The sequence below is a fragment of the Stegodyphus dumicola genome, chromosome X1 (genome assembly GCF_044657685.1).
Source record: "Stegodyphus dumicola isolate Sdum_Otavi_A_Nest chromosome X1, ASM4465768v1".
Lineage (NCBI taxonomy): Eukaryota > Metazoa > Arthropoda > Arachnida > Araneae > Eresidae > Stegodyphus > Stegodyphus dumicola.
In genome coordinates, this window is record NC_140780.1 from 239,281,366 (window position 1) to 239,304,181 (window position 22,816).

Sequence of the window (22,816 nt, forward strand, 5' to 3'; positions counted from 1 at the left end):
TTCAGCATACGTCTTTTTAATCCCATAGCCTTTTACTTGAATAAAATATTATAAAAAATCATTGAGGTGTCACAATTTTGATCCAGTCTCCTACAATCTGACCTCACTAATTACTAGTAATAAAATTCTGTAATACCCCATATTAATGAAAACTTCAGAATCTTTCAGTATTTTTCATAACTTTTAAACTAGAATTTTCTGCTCGTAATATCAACTCAGTTGCAGTAAAGTTGTGAAATCTATTTTCTAACATTTTAAAAAACAGATGCAAATGTTTGACACCACATATGCCCATTATATGCAATTGTTACATCCTTTTTTTTTTTTTTTTTTTTAAGTAGTTGAATACAGCAAAGCATGTGAGGTCTTTTTAAGTAAGGCAAATAAATGCCTTTCAAGAAAACTTTCTGATGGAAATTGGCCTTATTAGTATTCACCTTGCCCTTAAGAAACAGCAAAACAATGCAGCTGTTCCAACACGTTAAATTATCGGTATTCAGCAATGTTATCCACTTTGGCCTCTGGGAGGGGGTCTTATATATATACTGTGTTTAAGTAAAGAGCTGTTTGTCATTGATTGCATTCTTGAGGGGTTAAAAACCCAGCACAACGTACCAAATCAATACTAATATATTACATGCATGTATGCATATATATTCTTTATGAAAGCTTGCCAGTAGATATATTAGTAATGTTTGGTATTCTAATTTTTATATAGGGTGTGGCAGTGTGTAAATTATATTTTGTTTTGCTTAAGGTGATGGACATAATACATCAATATACCACATATGAAACATCATTCTTTTGCTAAAGGGCTGTAATTTTATTTGTTTGTTTGATAAAGCTGAGCTATTGAATATGCATTCGCTGACAAAATTTACTTCTAAAAAAATTATTCTATCGTTTCTTTTGAGAGTATTTCATGTAAGAAGTTTTCTAAACACATTAATTATATTATAATTCCATGGCTGTATCATAACTTCTGTTGTGAGTATCTTGGGGAATCTTGTTATGATGAGTAATGATCAGCTTTTAAAGCCACTGAAAATAGTGGAAAAAAAAGTATTTTATGTAGCAGTGCTTTCATTATTTTTTCAAACATTAACTCATAAATGGCATTTTTGTAACATGTTTTATTCAAACATTAACTGATAAACGGCATTTTTGTAACTACTATTTGACATAAAGAGTAATAATTAAAAATTAGGTGTTTACTTATGGTATACTGTTATTAGTATTATGTTAATGCTGCCACATCCTATATAACAATGGTATATTTCAGATGTATGCAATAAAAATTTTATAAGTCTTTTAAACTAGAACAAAATCAAAATAATTTTTTAAAAGTCAGATCTTGATAGCAAAATCTACAAGAACATTCCTGTAATATGGAATGTTACTTGATTAAAACATGCCTGAAGTGGATAGCATTACCTTCAGTTAATTTTTGGCAAATATCATAGATGTCAAGCCTTCCATATGAATCGTGATAATATTTTACACATAAGTGTGACACACTTTTTTTTTTTTTTTTTTTTTTTGTATTGAGCTTTTACTTTTGTTTTATTGCAGTTACGAGTGTTTCATTTTTGCTTGGTTTGCGGCATTAAAACTGTTGCCTTGCTTCATGCTTTCCATTTCCTGTTGCAAATCTGAATGGCTGTCTTAGTGATACAGAAGTAAGGAAATTAATATTAAATTTCATCCAAAAAATCTCTCAAAAAATTCGAAAATTGCTGAGTATTAACTAAAACATGTATTATTTAAACTATGGTGAAAAATCTAGAATTGCATGTTTGAAAGTCATAAAAATGTAATATTTCTAAAAATTTGGGCATATTCATTAGATAAAAGGATTAAATAATTTTTAATTTGTGACAATGAATGATTTTTGTATAACTATAATGTATTTTTGTTGCAATAAAGATTGTCAGGTTTAGAATCTATATAATATATATTTATGTGATTAGGTGAGTCTTAGTGAAGTTCAAAAAGGCTACATGACTAAATATCAGCTGAGCATAAATCTGAGGTTAAGAATTAATCATTTTAAGAATTTAATCAAATAAGATGAGAATTTAGACTACAGTAAGATAAATCATACTGTATCTTTTAAGTATATGAAATTTAAATTTTTGTGCATGCCATGTCAAGGAAGAAATTGGCTATGAGAAAATTATTTTCCAGTCCTAGCTAGTCTAATAAAGAAGTAAGGTCTATTTGTATAATATCAAAATCAATTAAGTTATTATTCATTAAAATTTTGTACAACTACACTTAAACCCTGCTATAATGAATTTCAGGGGACCAGAAGTTTGGTTCAATCTAATTCAATAAAAAAATAGATTATCTTGCAAAAATGTGTACAAATTGAGTGATAAATGAAGAAAAAATTTATTAACAATGTCATATTTACCCAAAAAAGTGAATAAAATCTATTGAAAAATTAAAAATAACATGTTAAGATTTAATTGAAAGTATTATTATGTGTGGTTATTAAATTTGTTCGTTCTTTTCCAGTCTCTCCAAAGTATCTGGCAAATTCAGTAGCATTTGTCCAGATATTGGCAGATTATAGCTTCTTTGAATGGTGAATCATTTCAGCAATACTTCTTCAGCATCCCTGTGTTCCACCTTTCACAACTTTTTCTTCGCATCCATTTTTTTTCCCATGAACAGAGATGATAATTTTGATTTTTTTTATATGGTATCAACTGTAGATTTGGAAGTGTATCTGGCGGATATCAGTTTGTCTGCATCCATTTTATGTTTTTTGAATAATGTTCACTTATCTTTAATGCAGAAGCTTTACATTTAAAATTCATCTGACCGATGAATTTTTGACACAGTGTACTAAGAATTTGGTCAAAGAATACGTGCGAGTTTTGCTCTTGTAGAAAATATAGAAAAGGAAGATAATTTCTTCACCTATGTATCTTTTTTGGATGTCCAGAAAAAACACAATCATTTCTGCCAAGATATGTATAGTTGCAACACATAATAACCTTTATAAAAATGTTCTTATATCTTGCAAAGGTTTAATTGCAAAACCCTTATTCAAATAATGGAATTTAAAGAGCATTTATACTTAAAACAAAGCAAATCGATAAGGATAAAAAATTTTGATTTTCTAAAAGAAAAATGAGCTATAAAACTGCAATCTCAGAAGCTTCACTACTTCCTCTTTCCCTGAATAATCAAAATTTCCATCATATCATCTTCGAATAGAGTACTGTCTGGCAGCTCAGTCAAAGAACTTAAATGGAGTAAAGTAACGCACTCATGTACTATATGGTATTTCTCCCACCTTCTTTGCATGCCTTCGTGGTGTGGTGGTCTGCACACTGGGCGCGTATTCCAGAAGTCCGTGGTTCGAAGGTGTTGTTAATTTTCAATTCTCTTGCTTCCAAAAATATACCTAATGTCACTATAGTGGCACCCGAACTAAAAGTGTGTTGGATGATGATTCTCCTCACCCTGATTTGGCGATTGGGTCCCCTTAAAACCCCAGTTGCCCTCTAAAAGGAGGGAGTATATAAGGTATTTCTTCCACCTTGTTGGTGCAGTTATCTGCACACCAGGCGCATATTCAAGAGGTCCGTGGTTCGATTCCCAGGGAAGGCATTGCTAATTTTTCAATTTCCCTGCTTCCAAAAATATACGTAATGTCTCTATAGTACACCAAAATGGTGTTCTAAGATATGTGTATTATATCCTTCATTTTCTAGAGTTGGGCATCATACTTGTCTCGTATAGCTTTTGTTTAGAACAAAGAGAAAGAGGAGGTGAAGATAAAAGAAAAATAACATGAAAGTATTTTTCTTTACATATGGAATGTGGAACTTTGATATCCTAAACAAGGATGATTTTAATAGTAATTTTTTTCATCAAAATTTGCAGAATTTCTGCGAAATACAGGAAAAAGTTTCTATTGAAGACATCCTTACAGTTCATTAAATCTGATTTTGATACTCTTGGAGTTTTGCTAAAACAGTGTAAAATATCAAATGAGTAGGAAACTGGATGGAACCAAAAGGTCCGTGCATTGTATGTGGGGATTTGTTATAAGCGAGTTTCATTATAGCAGGGTTCAACTGTTTGTATAGATATTAGAAAAGACAGCTTGTTAAAATTTTCTTATGAAAAGTTGCCAGTATGTTGGAAAATGCAAATTTACAGGCATCGGTGTCAAATTATCTTTCTGAAATGCTAAAACTCAAATTTTTTTAATTTATTGAAATTCAGTTTTGTGTTACTCCTAAAAATGATCCTTTTTCTTCAGGTGAAATTGGCTTAGTAATATAATTTTTGACAATCTTTATTTTGAGAATCGATGTTGCATATTATTGCTCACTTTTCTTTTCTAAAATATCTGTAATAGAATAAGGAACAATTTACTCATCCTCATTTTCTTCTTACAAGAGCTGTCTATAAATTCAAATTTTGTCAATTTTACTAAAAACTGTGTGACCAAAATTGTGGTGTCCTGAAAGCTTGCCTTATTCGATAAATTTTGTGAACTGGAACTATGTGTTGACAAGCAGAAGCCTTTCTTATGGAATGAAGTAGTTGGGGTGTTAGTATTTCATAGCCAGCTGCTTAAAAAACAAAAAAGTATTTTCAGTCTTGGTGCTGTGAATTTTCTCCTGATCCTACCTTGAAATTTGTGTGCTACAATATACCACTGTGTACTCTGTAGTTTGTGACCTTAGGTAAATTTATTAATGATTGCAGACACCTGAGCAAAAATAACCCTGTCTCATATCTAGCATCATAAATGTATTATGTTTAATGATGCTAGACACCATATAGCAGTATGAACATAAATGTGGAGAAAACTTTAGTGATATGCATTGTATATATCAGAGAATTGTGCTATAAGGAAAACATGAAATATATATGTTTCATCAGTGAGAATATGCATAGCTGTGGTCATCAGATTTATGCAACTGTGTAGTTTATAAGTTTGTGAAAATAATTTAAATTTATTGATTCATTGTAATGTAAAAATAAATTTTATGTTTGTAATTTTTGGTATATTTAGAAATTCTGTTTGTGTGGTAATTTATGCCATATTATACATGAAATGGGCAATTAATATAATGCATTTAACTGCCTTTTATAAGTAATTTCAAATTTAAAGTTCTTAAAATAGAATTATCTTAATTTTAGCTTATGAGCTCAAAAATTCAGCTACTGAGAAGAGGGAAAGTTTAAATCATATTATTTAATATTCGTAAACATAAAGTAGCTGATTATGGTTCTAGGAAGTGCAGTAGGTGTGTCTGTATTTGATGTTTTATATTATGGCTCAACTATATATGTGCTTGTTAAGATCAGTGGTGTACCTACATAAAATGGCACCCATGACAAGAATTTAAATTGTATCCTTTTTAAAATATTTAAAATTATGTTTAACTATTTTTGATTATTTTCAGAAACATGAGTGCACCAAATTGTGCCCTCTGCTGGTCATGCCGTGCCTACCATAATGTACATAATGTAGATATACCACTGGTTTAGTTAGAATTATTTGTAATCGATGAACAATGAAGGGTATTTGCCATAGGAATGGTGGCTTTGCAAAGGATTTTCTGTAGGAAACCAGTTTGTTTTCATGTTATGTATGAAGTTAACCTGAAAACACCCCATGTATCCAAACTTAGTATTGAGTTGTGACAAATCTCTTAACCTCTTTTGGACCCACTAATGGTCAAGTGGATAAGACTGCTAAACACTGGTAGTTCAATCTACATTCATATTCTGCTGAATGGCCTAACTACATAGGATCTTAATGGGTTTTTTGTTTTCCTCGTGTGTAACATTAATGTGAGGCAGTTTTCCTTTGAAAATTCTGTATGAACGCACTCTCTGGGGAAGATTGCCGTGATGTGAATTGTCATATTCAATTAAACAAACTCCCACACTTTTGGCATGCAAATTTAAATTGCATAAGAAAGTCAGCTTAATTTTTATTTAGATTTGGCAACAATCTAAGTTTTTAAAAAAATTTTTCTATTATTTTTATACACAGAATATGCTTAAATTTTTTAACAGCATTGTGCTATAGTCTTACTATATTTGCTTGTAGCTCAAGCAGTTCAAGCATGTGGTAGATGACTTGACTTTCTTTTTGGCTATTACTGTAGAAACTGCTATCATGGTCAGAGTCGTAGACAGGGTTTTCAGCACCTCGGAGACAGTTTAAAATTTCACACCCCCTCATGTTTGCTAAGAATGAAAAATATTTAATTCTAAAATTTCGTAACATTAGTTTGACTTGAATGAATTCTGTGTTCAGGGACAGATGTCCCCTCTTGCCTCCCTCTAGCTACGCCCCTGATCATGGTAAATAAAATTTTGAAGGTTGTACCATTGTCATTGCTCCAGAATTAGCATGATATCATCACCAAATAGTTCCACTTTCGAATCTTTGTAATTAACTATAATGGAATAGTAAGCAGTTCATACAGGAGATAGATACATTTAGGAGAATTTGCAAGAAAAATAAATCGTGCTGCATAAATATACATGTCAGCTCACTGGAGGCATTTTTTATATACCTTCTGTAACACTATATCCTCAATGGCACATCAAAATGATGTCCGAAAATAACAAGAACAAAAAAATCAGAGGGGACATCACATCATGATAGTTAATTGTTTAGGAATTGGTAGAAATCCAGGATAAAGAGGTAATCAATAGTAAAAACACAAAATCAAGTACAGAAGATGAAAGAAAAGTGAAAAATACTTACAAGTTGTAAATGTACAGTACCAAATAGATTCTGAGAAGGCAAGTAGCGTAAGGTTTAGGAATGCAGTCATCCTCCAACATATCAAAGTTTTCTAAGAAGGGGGACAAATTGCAATTGACAACATTGTGCTAGGGATTAAGAGTTGAATTTGTTAAAATAGTCTTTTACGACTAAGAATTTCAGATCCTTATGTATGAAATCGCTCTTACTGAAACCAGGGAACATTTAAAAATCTTTCGGTAGATCTTCTTTTGCAGCTTTTGAAAATTATTTCGGGTAGATTTGTGCCAGGAAGGAGGTGCCAGGAAGGAGGTCTTTATAATGGCTTTGATATATACATTGCAATATAGTACCCTTTTTGAGTGAAATGTCCAATGCAGAGTCTCTTTTCGAAGAAGAAAAAGATGAAAGAATGATCCTATAGCTTTATTGACAACATTGTTAAATGATTTTTCCATGTTAACCTGGAATTAGTGGTGACTTCAAAGTAAATAGATCAGGGAACCCTGGGGATCTTTTAGCTGAAGAGTGTAACCTCACAGGTAACTTTCTGTTTCCTATCCATGCCTTTTAATGTAGATTTTCCAGCATTTATGGAAATCATCATAGTGTATACCACTATGTGAGATGTTTTCTGCTGTATATTTGCTTATGTTATATTGAAATTTAGGATGCTAATAATAACTGGTTCACACAGCATACCATGTTACAGTTCCTTTTCCTAAAAATAGGAATATCATAAAGTATAATAAATACAGAATTGATCCATGGATGGACACCTGAGTAATTCTCTCAGCACAATAAGTCTTTAGATGGAATTTCCAAACTGAACACTTCTAGTCCTTTCTTTAAGATTTTGAGTATTCAATTTATGAGTAAAATTGCTTCTCAGTTGAAGTCCAGTTAATTAATTTGTAAATGAGGCCATTTAGGACTCTGTCAAAAGCATCAGGAATGTAACCATCTGCTATTTGTGAAGAGCAGAATTGACAAATTTAATAATGCAAACCAGTTTCATGCACTTCATATTTATTTGCTGAAACCAAATTGTGCATCAGATCTTAAATAATTCTTTCCATTGTTTTGCCTTGAATGGAAAGCAGGCTGATTGGTCCTTAGTTTTCCAGTGCACCGAAGTCCTTCTTGGGAATGAGAATAGCAGAGGTGTATTTACAAAAGAAGTAAAAATATAATTAAGATACAATAACACGCCAAGCAAATATTAATTTAGAAGTCAAACAACAAAAATCAGCGTTATATTTTCAAATTTTCATGGAAAATATAACGCTGATATTTGTTGTTTGACTTCTAAATTAATATAAGGGAAAATATAACACATACTGTAAAACCATATAAGCATGACTCCTGCAACCAAAGAAGGTTCCATGTATAAAGTTCTAAATCTGGATTTTAGATCATCAATTTAAATCTAGTAAGATATGTAGAAATTGTGAAATTAAAAATATGAAATTAGTTGTTTATGAAGTTGTTATTTTTGAAGCATTTTATGACCTTACAAAAATCAAAATTTACAAAAAAAAAAAAAAAAAAAAAATTTTTTTCTTTCTTAAACACTTTTTCAGTGTAATTTGTTAAAGTTTTGCTCTCTTTTTTGTGCTAATACTTTCTCATTAATTTTTATAGATAAACATGATTTATTTTTCAGTTATAAGATTTCATTAGTCAAGCCACGTAATTGCCATGTCAAAAATTCTGACTGGATTGTGAATGAATTTTTTTTTTTTATTCGAAACAAACCTTCTGTCATTTTCTTTACTCTTGGTAGCAATATTTTCTGAATTCACATCCACGTCCTTTTGAATGACACATTCAGAATTAATTTCTTTGTGTGATTCTGTGTGCTACAAGTAGATAAATTAAAGATCATTTTCTGATCATTTTTGGAAAAAATATTCTTTCAGACAAACACTTTCATAACATAATTATTAACTGAACACATTTTTTTTTCAGTTTTGATTACTTTTTACAAAAATGTATGTAGTTTTCTTTTTTTTAATCTATGCCTATGTTTAGCCATGATTTTAAAGTTGCAGTATTTTATGAAAAAGTTCTGTTTGTATAATATTGTTTGATTAGAGAGTTCAGCACTTTCCTAATATATGCATATTTTCTATTGTTTCAGGTATATTCATGATGGTTCTGAATCATTCAAAGATAATTTTAAGATTGGTGTCAATGATGGTCTCCATTTTGTTTCGGGTGATGTATTAGTTTCAGTTGAACCTATTGATGATGAAAAACCAATTTGGAAAAAAGGTTTACTTCCACGGATTTCTTTAAATGAAGGAGGATCTATTCAGATAACATCTGAGGTATATATATATATTTTAAAGTAAGGTATAACTCTCACAACTTATTGCAATATGTGATTTGTTAATTTTTTAACTTTGAATGACATAGAACATAAATGGACACATTTTTTATTGTGCATTTTAGTTATACAGTTCCATTGTTTGCTTAAGGATATAATCGTATGCGTCTGAGTATCCACTGATAATTTGTCAATTTAAATGTTTTATCGATTCATTCTGTTATTTCACTTTTCTATGCATTTATTATGGTAACATAACATAGATTCAAGACATGGGCTACCTCAGTTGTCACCCCTTCAGTCAGTTTCTGCTTTTAAAAATTAAAAATTTCATTTGTTATTAATTTAAAAAAATGTATTTGTCTATGTATTAAAACATATTTACAGACTAGTTAAAAACTTATCTCTATTGAGACCCTAATAGTTTGTTTACTTAGGTGGAGATGGTTGTATATCTCAGGGCTTCTTAAACTTTTTTCAGTCATAACCTCTTTTTATCACTGAGATATTTATGAGAATTTTCTGGGACCCCATAAGCATAGTGCAAATCTGACACATGCGGGAGTGAAACTCAATTTTTTCACTTGTACTGTAATATGCTATTGCAGTTTTAGGTCATTAACTTTAATTTCTAATTTTAAAACATAGAACAATGTGAACATTTTAAATAAACATCAGATGAAATGACAATGTCATGAGCAAAGCGAGTAAAATGACAGTTCAAAGTCCAAAATCTGGGCTCTTCGGTTCCAGATTTGGGATTTTTCCGGATATTGGATCATCAGTTTAAATCTAGTAAAATGGCATGTAGAAATTATAAAATTAAAAATATGAAATAGTGATTTATGAAATCATGAAGTATTTATGATCTAAAGGATATCAACATTTACAAAAAAAAAAAAAAAAAAAGCTTAATATTTATTTGTTTACCTTATTAAACATTTCCTTCAATGTAAGTTTTTAGTTGCTTCATTATTTTGTGCTAATACTTTCTCTTTAATTCTGTAGACAGACATAATATCTTGTTCAGTTACATTCATGAAGTCCTGTAACTGCTGTTTCGAGAATTCCGACTAACTTGTCAATCAAAATTTTCTCGTTTTCAGTAAACTTTTCTGTCACTTGCTTCACTATCGGTAACGGTATTTTCTGGATCTAGAACCATATTACAAATTTTCCCATCCTTTAATTGATTGATGATCGAGAAACATTATCATGACAATGAAAAAAATCTTTTATATCATCTTTATTTATTACCGCTTCTCCACATTTCTTTACAAAATCCGTTAATTGGAAAATTTCATCAGTTTTTTCACCAGCTTGGCACATATTTAGAGTGACGCCATGTTCCACCGATACTATACATTTACAAACATTTCTTCGGTACCGTAGCAGACTCCCCAAACCACTATACCGTCTGGGCGACATCATATAAATGTTATCTTAATGAATGTAAGTTTAGGAAAATAGAGACAAAAGTAAGTAAATATACAAATTTAGCTAACAAAGCAGGGTTCGTATGGTCGGCCCTTAAAAGTTTTTAGGATTTTTGGTCCTTAAAAGTCCTTAATTTCAGCCAAAATCGGCAGAAGGTCCTTAGTTTTAATTTCCTGAAATTTCTGTCTGTTTTTATGACTGCCATTTTGAGTGTGAATTAGCATTTTGAAGGAATATTTTTGTCAATTCACTGACAAATATGGTTATCTTTTGAATGGGTGAATGGGTTATAATTTGTTCCTATTTCTAATATAAATGGTGCGATACCCCAATTTTTTTTAGCAAGAATTGAAACATTAAGCATTTCAAAATTATTTCATTTTTTTTTCTAATGAAGAGCTCTTAAACAACTTTTCACTTTTGGAGATGTGAATTTTTTTATTAACTGGTTCAAAATTTGGCAACTTAGCAATATTTTGGCGATTTTAAGATCAGTTTCTCTAGAAAATTTTTAATTCCGAGATCTGGGAAAATTTTTATCATTTTTTTAAAACATTGTAACATAAGTTTAATTAATATAAATGTAATATATTGAAATTTAAAATAAAAAATTTTAATTTTTTCTTGTCATATTATAAAATTTCATTTTGTCCACTTATTATACAATATTTTGAATCTGAAAAGTAAACAAGGCGTAATGCTATAAAGAAAGGTTCACTAAACAGTTCTTCGCAAAAGAAAATAGCTACGTAATTAATTAAAAATGTCTTTTTAATTGTTTCATTGAGATTTTCCTGATGTAATTGTCTCAAAATATGCATCATGTTTTCTCTACAAAATTAAGTTTACACTTTTTCCCTCTAATTTTTTTTTTTTTTTTTCAAAATATTTCTGGCCTTTTGATGTTACAGAATTGGTAGGGGTAATTTTTCTTTAAGATTTTAGACATTACAGCTTGAAAAGTTTAGAAGGGTTTGAAGGCAAGATTTATAGACCCGCGATTCTAGCAGATTCCAGAAAAATAATGAAAAACGTCTCCATGGTTTTAACACGTAATGGATTGTTTGCGACGAATTTCTTACTTTTAGGAGAACACTTCGAATAACAATGAAAACGGAATATTTGAATGCCTTACTTCTGATACTAGAATCTTTTTCTTAACATGTTTATCTTCCCTTTATTCCGCCCACCAGTGGCCGAGCGGTAAAGTCGCTGAACACTGGTAGTTCGGTCCGAGGTTCGAATCCCGCGAACAGGCTGGCTGCATGGGTGTTTTCGTGGTTTTCCCCATGTGTAACGTGTATATGAGCCAGTTTCCCTTAGAAGGCCCTCCACGAAGGCATCCCTCCCCTTAGGCAGATAGCCCTAGTGTGCTTTGCCATAATTAAAATACACCACATTCACTTCCCTTTATTTCCCTCTACTTTTCACTAGACACAAGCATGGAAAATATCAAAAATATCTTCTAATCTTATCAAATGGACAAACATTACAGAAAGGAATTTTTTTATTAATAAGGAAATTGAAAATTGACTATTTAAAAGATTCATTTAATGTCTTAATGCATGATACACAGGCACTAGGCATTTTCCCATCTGATGCATCTCTGTCGATCCTAAATTCTACTGCCTAGTGCCTTTCTAAATTCTGCTTCCAATGCCTGGTCTAAATTCTAAAAGTTTTGCTATTTCTAGATTTTGTTGCTCGGTGTGTCACTAAGTTTTAAAACTTCTGCCACACCACAACTTTGAAACTGATCCTTACCATGTATATTTCATAATTCTTTTGAATGTTCTAAAGAAATAAAATAAGCAGCTTTTTCTATACATTCTAAATGCATTTAGTTTTTTAGAGTAACAGAAAGCCAAAAATTAAATCCAAAAATTCTAAAATGAAAAGGAAAATGTTGAAGAAAGAAACTGAATACATGAAGAGAAAGAATATTATTCTTCAAAGATATGTACAGTTATTATTATGTAAATTACTTAGTTATTTAGCCTTTTCTATAATTTTCAATTTCTATTTCCTCACCAGAATGCAAATCGCATAGGCAATTTTTAAACTGAGGTTTTTGGAGTGTAAAACAGTGCATTTCTGACATCAGCATGCTCACTGCTGTTGTCCCTGCCAGCTTTGATAATTTGTAATTATTTGTCTTTGCATTGCTGCTGACAACATTTGAATTTGTTTTTACGACAGAGTTACTGAGCCAGCTTAAATCAAAATTAAATTGTATAGTCTTTGACTACTAGTCTACATTTTTTGTTTGAATTTCACTGTTCTCATTTGATTACATCATCATGAGCTGTAATTGATTTTGTTAGTATCAGAACTTACCCTTATATTCTAAGTTCTTTTTAAATAAAAGGCTTTTTTAAACCTTTATCCGACTCTCAGATATAGCGATAATTTGCTTCATGTCTGTTGGGGATTTTGGACTATTTAACTTTCACCGGATCAAGTAAACCCTCATAGGTACATTGTGGAGGGGTTGACAAGTTAGGAGATAAAGCACGCAGGAGCTAGTAAGAACATTGGTTTGCGTATTGAGACAAATTTCCGATTGTTAGAAAAGATGCTTAAAGAGAAGGAAATCAATATAAATTAGCCGAAATGTCTGAGAAGGCTTCCAATTTAAAAGATGCATAAATATTTTGTTGAGTGTTGCTACGAAACATAAATGTTTTGTAGCTTTTAATGTGTAATTATTCTAATAACGTTTAAGACTTGATGTCATAAATTACATGTATTTTAAACTGATAAATTTTATTAGGTTGTGATTTTAATAGGGCTTTTTTTAACAAATATTGTTAAAAATAAATAACATTTAATAGTGGCCATGTAAATCCATAATGACTAAGATTACCTAACTACCTAATTTAATTATTTATAACTAACTGCTTACCCTTAAAAATAATATCTGCATATTAAAGTGAGTTATTGCCTTTCATTAATCCTTACTGTGGTCACAAGATAAAACACAAAAATGTAAAAATTCATGTAAAATTACTCTTCATATCTAGTGAGACTTAATATAATCCAAAAAAATCTTATAACCTCTGATTGTTTAGTGGCTCATTGGAACTTTAAGTATATTAAGTGGGTTATAACCCTTGGAACTCTTCACGAAGCTATGACACTAACTGCCTCAGACAGAGCCCCAACTGCGCCTACATCAATCCTTTCAGGTTTGTTCTGATCAGCAGGTCTGTCTCTAGGCAAACAGCAGTGGTGGCAATAGCCAGTCTTTGTTATGAATCATGCTGATTATGATTTTACTTCTTATTTTAATCTATGCCGCTTGACATAAAATATACCTGCTATTAACTAAACCTCTAGACTGAGCAAGTATGTAACAAAATGAGATATAAACAAAAAATCAACATAAAGCTAACTATTAGTAAAATGTAAATAAAACGTCACTTAACTTCTTTCAAATATGTCCAGCTATTATAAGTGTAAAATATTTAATGTTACTTGATAAATACGTAAAGTTTATTTTATTCTCAAACTTGATAATTAAGTTATGTTTAATAATAATGCATCCTACTTGCGGAACTATTTTATTTTTAGGATGGTATTACAAAATTGAAGTTCAGTCATAGATAATATTTTAATTGAATTTATTCAGTTCCCATTTGCTTATACGTATTTAATTTTTTTTCATTAATGGTTCTTGAAAGTTCTTAAAACTAATTAATTTTTGTGTGCAGAAATGTGTACCAACCCCCAAAAGGCTTTTTAAATACAGGTATTCATGACAGATCCAAAAACCCTGTACTGCTCAGAGGGTTAAGGCAGTGAGAAGTGGATTAGGAAGATTTTTAAGTCAGAAAGGCACCAGCTTTAAATATTCTAATTTTTTATAAAATAATACTGGCATGGTACACATAAATTAAGGTTATAGTAGGGTCTGACATATAACATAGTGCAGCACTGTATTTCAAATCAGTACAAAGCATATCATAACGTCAAGACATAAGACTATACAAGAGGTGAACAAGTCTGTCAAAGAAGGAAATTTGAAGGATGCAAAGGACCTTTATTCAGAAATGAGCTTTGGAAGCACCATAGTATGGAAGACTGAAATGTGACAGCTGGCAAATCTATCGGCCTCGAGAGCGATGCAATATATGTACTGTCTGTTTATGCTTAGTAGGAGATTATCAGCAAGTTCTTGAAGCAACAACTGAAGCTGCAGAATTATTACTGCATCTTCTGAGTATATCCTACACATGTTCAATTCAATTTAGTTCTGCAGTCATGCAGGCTAATCCTTGCAGCATATATCTGCCCTCACTAACAGCTGCTGTATAATGATGTGTAGCATTGTCGTCCATGACAAAGAACTCAAGACTAGGTAAAGGAATAAGAAAATATAATATTATTAAGTGAATAAGGAAATCTTTGGTAACAATTAATGGTGTTGAAAAGGTGACTCTGTGTTCCTTGCTTTCTCTAGATATATAAGCCGTCTAGATATACGGAATCACTAATAGACTAAATTGACTATAATTCATATAAAGAGCACTCTAGTGTATTATGCTCTCTATGTGGGCATATTCTGCCGTTATGACTCTGACTGGTCTCCTAACTGATCTTTCAGTCATTCTCGTCTAGCTGTTATATTGATTTCTCCATTTTCTCTATATTTTTTATACACCAGTGTATGTTTATTAAAATTTTGCTGAGCTTTCTAACCCTTGTGTTTCTGACATTGCAGAAAATGCTGTCTCTAATGGCAGCTGTTAGTAGAAAACATAATACTTTGTTTCAAGTCATAATTTGCTGTCTCTTTCTCTTTGCCTGTATGGCAATATACCATTTTCTGTGGACAGCTGTCTGAAGGTTTGTTGTTTATGGTAGCAAGACCACAACTAAACCTTCAGGTGTTTAAAAAATTCTAAATGCCACCAAGCTTATGATATACCTGAGCCTCACTAGTCACATGTTGAATTTCTTCCAGCATTCCACTGATTCGACTGCAGATTAAATTGTCTAGGTATTATAACTAATGTCCTCTACCCAATAACTTCCTTTGAAATGCTGGGCAACTGAAGTGAACTGAACTTCACTTCAGTGCTGTGAATATCATGCAAAATGCAACATGTCTAGTTTATCCAAAACCTAGACACACTTTTGAACAAGGTGCCAACTCATGGAGCTTGCCAGCATTCAGTATTGCTATCATAAGTGCATCATGTATCAAAGTAGGAGGCTGAAGTTACCGTGAAGGTAGTAACAGAAGAAGGAAGCATTGGTTGATTATTGGAATATGGCAAAACTCATGCAGGCTATCTACCTAAAGGGAGGGATGCCTTTAGGGGATTTTGGTGAAAACTGGCTTGTATTCACATTTACTTATGGGAAAAACCATGAAAAATAACTTTGCAGTCAGCCCATAGTATAGATTCGAACTCAGGACAAACCACAAGCATTCAGTGGTCTTAGCTATTTGGCCACTGATGAGGTCTGGAAGGGAGAAGGAAAGAGACATGTTAGAACTGAATGAAGGCAGCTTGAGAATTTAACAGAAACAGCCTGCAGTGGAGAGAAAAATAAATCTATTGTGTGACTGAAAGCATAATTTATGTAACAGACCTTCCCATAGCTGGGTTATATACAAAATGACAACATGCAAATAACATAAGGAATACAAAATTATACAGTGAACACAATGATAAAAGGAGAGAATGATAAAACCAAATAATAAAAAATGAAAAGAACGAGTAATGAAGTAAGAATACCAATATAAATTATGTGCGATATATGCACTATATAGTAAGGTATCGAATCGTAAGGTGACGAATTTTAGGTTGGTAAATTACTACTACTGAGGAAGTGAGCTGTATAGAGTTTCAATGTTCTACCTTGAGGATTTTGTAATGAAAAATATTAAATTAAAATAGTCAGAATTTAGCATCTTACTGTAGAACTTTTCTTTCATCTTCTCGAGAAACTTTGTTTTTTAAGTTTTCAGTTTTAGGTTCTGATGCAAGAGTTCAAACCCAGCTAAGTTATATGCATTTATTACTATCATTAAGTATTTATTTTGCACTCTCTGAAGTTTTAAAATACTATTTTTAGAAGATGTAATCCATGCAATGCTAGTGTAACAAAGAATTGACCTAACAGTGAATAAATAGATTAGCGTTTTCTTGTGCAAATCAAGATGGGATTTTCCGATAATTGGCAGTCCAATGTGTATAACTCTCTTTGCTTTATTGTAAGCATTTTTAATTTACTGTTTATGGTTTCCCCATTGCAGTTTGTCTTACTGATTTTCAGGACAATTTATGAATATCAAATTTCTTTTTGTGAGCATTCGAGATCCATTATTTCAACAAATAATGAGAAGTTGAGATTTTTGTATGTTAATTTTAATGCACTAGTTTGTGAGTGCCAGTCTTGGATGAATAGAATATGATTTTGCAGTTTGTTAATTGCATGGCTGGTATTTGCGGATTTGACAGCTATTGCCGCCTTGTTAGCGCAGCATGCAAGATGCGAATGTAAGTGAGATCCGATTTAGGAAAAGCAACAATATGAAAAAATTAAATAGTAGAGTTAAATATTGAGCCCTATGAGACATCAGCTGTGATTGTATCTAGTATTAGACTGCACATTTCTGAGATCATGAAGCATCTATTTTCAAGAAAAGGAGAACTAAATAAAATAATTTCATATTCAGTGTTGACACAAATGAATTGGTAGGTAAGCTGTTTATGCAGATGTGATTGAAAGCCTTTACAATGTCTAGCATGATAAAGGTAGTATTTTGTTTATTGTGCAACACTGCTACGGGAAATTTCATAGTGCAGACTAATTCCACTACATTTGTTAATTCCAAATTGCTAGGTATTACTGAATTCTTGAAACCCAAATTGCTAGGAAGGTAATGAGTGTTTAAAATGTTAACAATATAGTGTCATTTTGCTTTATTTCAGTCCTACATGTCAGCAGTATATTATGCTCTATATGTGGGCATATCCTGCCATTATGGACTCTGGCCAATCTCCTAACTGTTCTTTCAGGTGTTCGTGTCCTGCTGTTATATTGATTTCTCCACTTTATCTTTTTTGTACACCAGTGTATGTTTATTAGAATTTTTTAAATTCTAGCTGCTTGTGTGGCTTGCTGCCTAAAACTCTTACCATAATCTATCTATCTATCTATCTATATGTATATATATATATATGTATAACAATTTTAATGACTCCAACTATTGTCATTTCTTTAAAATATTTAATGTTTCTAATTAGACATCTCATGATTTAAGTGCATTTTTATTTAAATCAGTTTTTAAAAGTACAAAATTATTCCTTTAGAACTGCATTTATTGCCTTTAAATTGGTTAGTTTCTTGCTCTTTAACAGACAGATTAAATCTGAAAATAAATATATCTTAGGCTTCCCTGAATGGCAACATGCTGGCATGTGGCAGATAAATGTATTTTATTTCAGCCAGTGGCAACACATTGCCCTCAAATAGCTGAGTTTATTGATTAAAATTGAAGATTGTGAGTGCTAACAGTGTAGCATGAACAGTGTTGCCAATCCTTTCAAATCATGGATTTTTTTAAATAAAAAATTCATGAAACTCATCCCAAATATGAAATTTAAAAAATTCAGAATTCAGGGTGCACATATTTGGGTTTGCAGCACTATGTGTGTTCAAAATTTGGTGGTCTATGTACCATTATTTTTCTGTGATGCAATTAATTTCAAAAGACAAATGTATTGCATTCTGCTGAGCGGCAGTATGCTTTTCTTGTAAATCTGAGATTTATGATTAAATCTGAAGCATAAATATCTTATGCTTTCTAGAGTGGCAATAGAAAACTTTTAAATTGCTGAACTTTTAATCAGAAGTTTGTTAAATTCCCATAAAATGCGAATTAAAGGAGAAAAACTCAAAATTTGAACTTCAACGTGCGCATGTTTGGGTGGAGGACAGCCTGTATGTTCAAAATTTGGTGCTTGTCAGTGCTGCATTTTTTCCATAGTGCAAGAGACATACATACATATGATTTCTCTTTATTTAATAGTAGAGGTATAAATCATTTTAAATTGAGAGACATTCTTTTAAATCTGTTTTCACTTCTTTTTTAAGTATGCTTCAAAAACTGAAATGCTTTTTGAAACTGAATTTTACATGAAATAACAATATTTTTTGTAAAATTTATATGTCAAGTTAATGTTCCCTTATCTCAAATTATGTCATTTTAGATAAAAATATTTTTTGTTAAATTTATATGTCGGGTTCATGTTCCCTTTCCTCAAAGTATTTCATTTTATGTATCATGTGGTCTTTTTAATTTCTAACCTATTGTATTTGGTTTTGGACTCTAGAATTTCATGCTGTAATAATAGTCAATTTCATGCTGCTTTCTTATTTAATTTGTTAGTAAAGAACTCATTGTTTTCTTCTATCGAATGCTCTTAACTTTCTTTGTCAATACCATGTTATCATCATGTGATGATTGGATGTATGGTTATATCATGTCAGTGTTAATTTTCAGATATCATTATAAGATAGTCTTCACTAGGAAGGGAAGCTAAATCTTTAAAAGCATCTTGTAGATGTCTTATTAATGTCATAATTTATCTGTTTATATCCTGTTTAATATGTTGGGTTGGAACAGCCCCCTATTTTTTTAGTAAAATAACTTTTAATCATTTACACAATAATAATTCAAAGTGCTTTACGCTGTCATTTGTACAATGAATTATTTGGCTCACTAAATTTCAGATGCTGAATTAGTTTTGTGATTTTTCAGGAGTTTTTAAAGGAAATGAGCACTTAAATTTGTTGTCATTGTTTATTGCAGTGAGTGGGTGTGTAATAACTTCATATAAACAGTGCTTCAAGAATCAGAATTACAAATGTGGATTGCATAATAATGTTTGAAGTAACTTGTTAAGTAAGACTTTGTCACATAGAGAGTGAATCAAAACCATGGCCACATATTTGATCACACCATATGATAACATCATTATTGCTGTGGGATTTTGAATTATTTGATTACAGTAATGCATACTGTTATGGCTATGCAAAATAAGATAGTGCTGTTAAAAAGTCAGTTCTTCAAAGTAAAGAGCAGTACCAACCAGACTCACTTTGTTACATTTTTCTATGGGCTATTTATCAAAAATTTTGAAAATTCATTGGTATTGCTGCATTAAATGTTATTGCTAATTCATTCTGATTTTTTTCCCTGGCTATACTGCGCCATTTCCTTCAATTTCTAACAGTTGATGATAGCAATAATGAAGTTCAAACAGCTTGTTCTTAGTCTTATGATCCGCAATCATTTTGATATGCAGTCTTCTACGATGCAGCTATAAATTGCTGTGGCATGTTCAAACCAGTGACATAACCTTAGACATGTTATTAAGGTATTTCGCCCTCCTTCTTAGCATGCCTTCGTAGTGCAGTGGTCAGCATGCTCAGTGCGTATTCAAGAGCCCCGTGGTTTGAGTCCTGGCGAAGACGTTGCTCATTTTTCATCTCTCCTGCTTCTAAAATACCTAATGTCTCTACAGTGGCACCCGAACTAAAAAAGGTGGTGGATGATGAATCTCCATCACCAGGATTTTGTGATTGGGTTCCTTAATCCCCAGTCGCCCTTTAAAAGGGGGAGTATATAAGGTATTTCTTGCACCTTCTTAGCATGCCTTTGTATTGTAGTGTCCAGCACGCTCGGTGCGTATTCGAGAGGTCCGTGGTTTGAGTCCTGGCAAAGTTGTTGCTCATTTTTCAGCTCTTCTCCTTTCAAAAAAAAAAAAAAAAAAAAACTTTTTATCTCTACAGTGTGACTGATTTGAAATGATAAAATAAAGTTTCAAGCTTAATAAATAATTTCCGTTTGCAATATATAGTTATGCACTATATTTTTTGGAAGTGTGTAGTCATATTTCTGACTCATCCTATATTGTTACTGTAAAAATGCCCATCTGAAGATTTCATTCAGCTCGTTCTCTTTCTTTTGAGATGATTTATTTATATGGCATTTAATAGTAAAAGGCTTACTTCTGTCACTCATGATTTCACTTTTTTGCATAAAAAAATATGCTGTGTAATTTTCAATATATCCTCTTAGGCTAGTATTCCTGCTGTTTGTATTTTTTAAGTCGCTCTTAATAATATTGAAATATTGCATGTATGTAACATAAATTACTTGATAATGATAGGTTGATTGTACTTGTGGAAGTTTTTTTCTTTTATTTCTTCATATGTTACTAGCTGCTAATTGTTCTAAGCTGTGTGAATTTGCTTTCAGTACGCATATATATAGCTATTTGTTTCTGTGCAATTGTGGTTTGATAGTAAGGCAGTTTTTTATTATTTATATCATTAGTTTCTTATTTTTACCTTTAATTTTAGAAGATTTAGTTTTTATGCCTGATCTGATATTATTTACATAATGATGTAGAAGTTCTTGCTCTGTATGTTGTCTCATGCTGAACATGCTCCCACCTCTTGTATTTAGTTTTTAAGCCAATGCTTAATTCTGGATATTATTCATTTCAGTATAAAAAGTGGAGCAGGACATAATATATCTGGCCTTTTTTCGCTTGATAATGTTTTCAATGTCTTGAACATTGTGTATGTGTATGGACCTTGTTACTTCTGTAATAAATGTTCTTTTTTATTCTAGTGGCCAATTAAACTGATGTCTCATCATGTCAAGGAACATTTATTACAGAAGTAAGTGTATTGCTTTCTCCCCTTATGGGTATGTTGCTTATTGTGCAGTCTGATTTCATATGTCCATAGCTTACTTGAAGCTGTTTGTTTGTGTTTTGTGCATTAGATCTGTTGCTAAATTCTTATGTTGCTTTTAATGTCAATGAAATTCCTTTTCTATGCAAATAGAAATATTACAGCAGTTTCTGTTTAGTTGGGTAATCTTGGTTTCTGGTTGTATATGTACCGTGTTGTTGTATAGAGAGTTTAGTTATTTGGGCGATGTGTTTAGGCAGTTGAAATAGAGCTACCTGCATTCAGCTGCAAAATGCATTTAATATGCATTGAAATTAATATCTAAATATGGTTGTCTGGCTTGCATTTTAGATACATATGCGTAATACCATATTTTTCCCCCTTTTCCAAAGGATGCAATCACATTAAGAATATAACAAATGAAAAGCAGTCATGGATAAACTCCTGATAAATGTTTACAATAGTATTTCTTTAAATTAAATATACATTCTGATAACACATTGGAATATTAACAATAGCTAATAAAATATGGTTTCTGTTTCCTTGTATCTTGACCATCACCGCTCTTATTGTTGTCTACTGCTACTTCATAGGCCTCAAATTATTTAATGCTGCTGGAATTGCTGTCTGTGTCATCTGCTACAGCTTATAGGTTGTCGCCATTCAATATGTCTTCCCATGCACATTGATCTTAAAAACCATTAAGAAAATTAGATATCCCAATTTTCTTGAAGCTATTCTCTATTGTAGCTTTATCATTCAGAGCCCATACATCTGAAATCCACGAGCAAATCAATTAATAAGATGGAAACATCCTCACTAAGGATGGATTTATTTTAAAATTTAGGAAATTTTTTCTTTTTGCGAAAGCTAAAATTTTGTAAATACTTAAAAAATATTCAGAACCTTGTGCTAAAATATGCTAAGGAGAAAATTATGTGCAGGATGGGACGAAATAAGCAAGTAAATATGGTATGTTATGAATACAGAAGATTTTTATCATCTATATTAAGTTTTATCTTCATTAATGCTTTCATTATGCATTTTGCATTGTAATACTTCATAGAGATGATATTTTTTACTTTATATAAGTCTTAACACATTGTATGCGGGTATATTTTGCCGCTGACTTTTCCTCGTGTAGCCGACATTTTTTCATGAATTTCGAGCGAGTTTGGTCATTGATTAAAATCGCAATAAATCAATACATACTACAGTGCCCATCGTATTTATACAATACCTGTTGTCTAGCACTGATCTACTAAATACATACTTTTATGCAGCTTGTGATGTAGTGATAGACTGCAAAATATGTAAAAGTATGTTCTCCGCATGCAGTATGTTAATTAAGATAATATTTATTTTTAAATACTGGATAATATTTCTGGTTTGTATGTCAGATCTAGAGAAATGTAAGTCAGTATTGACCAGTTTAGTCTATGATAAGGTATTATAAGTCATTCCAAGCAAATTCATATTAAATGTTAGTTCACTTTCACTTTTGTCACTGCAGAGACGTTAAGACATTATTTCTATATTCATGTGCATTCTAAAGAAACTGTAGT

The 22,816-nt window shown here is 31.5% G+C and overlaps 1 protein-coding gene across 4 annotated transcripts in view; it reads left to right on the plus strand.

The window, feature by feature from the left end:
* The window catches only part of LOC118184363 (FRAS1-related extracellular matrix protein 1-like), a 190,469-nt gene that overhangs the window by 96,453 nt on the left and 71,200 nt on the right, over positions 1–22,816 (plus strand). For all 4 annotated transcript variants that reach the window (XR_015038404.1, XR_015038405.1, XM_085807237.1 and 1 more), the window contains exon 7: positions 8,901–9,090. Coding sequence is in view for 2 of the 4 variants with exons in the window: in XM_085807237.1 (XP_085663363.1) it covers positions 8,901–9,090 (190 nt within the window). In the remaining 2 variants the exon portion in view is untranslated. The remainder of the gene's footprint in view (positions 1–8,900; positions 9,091–22,816) is intronic.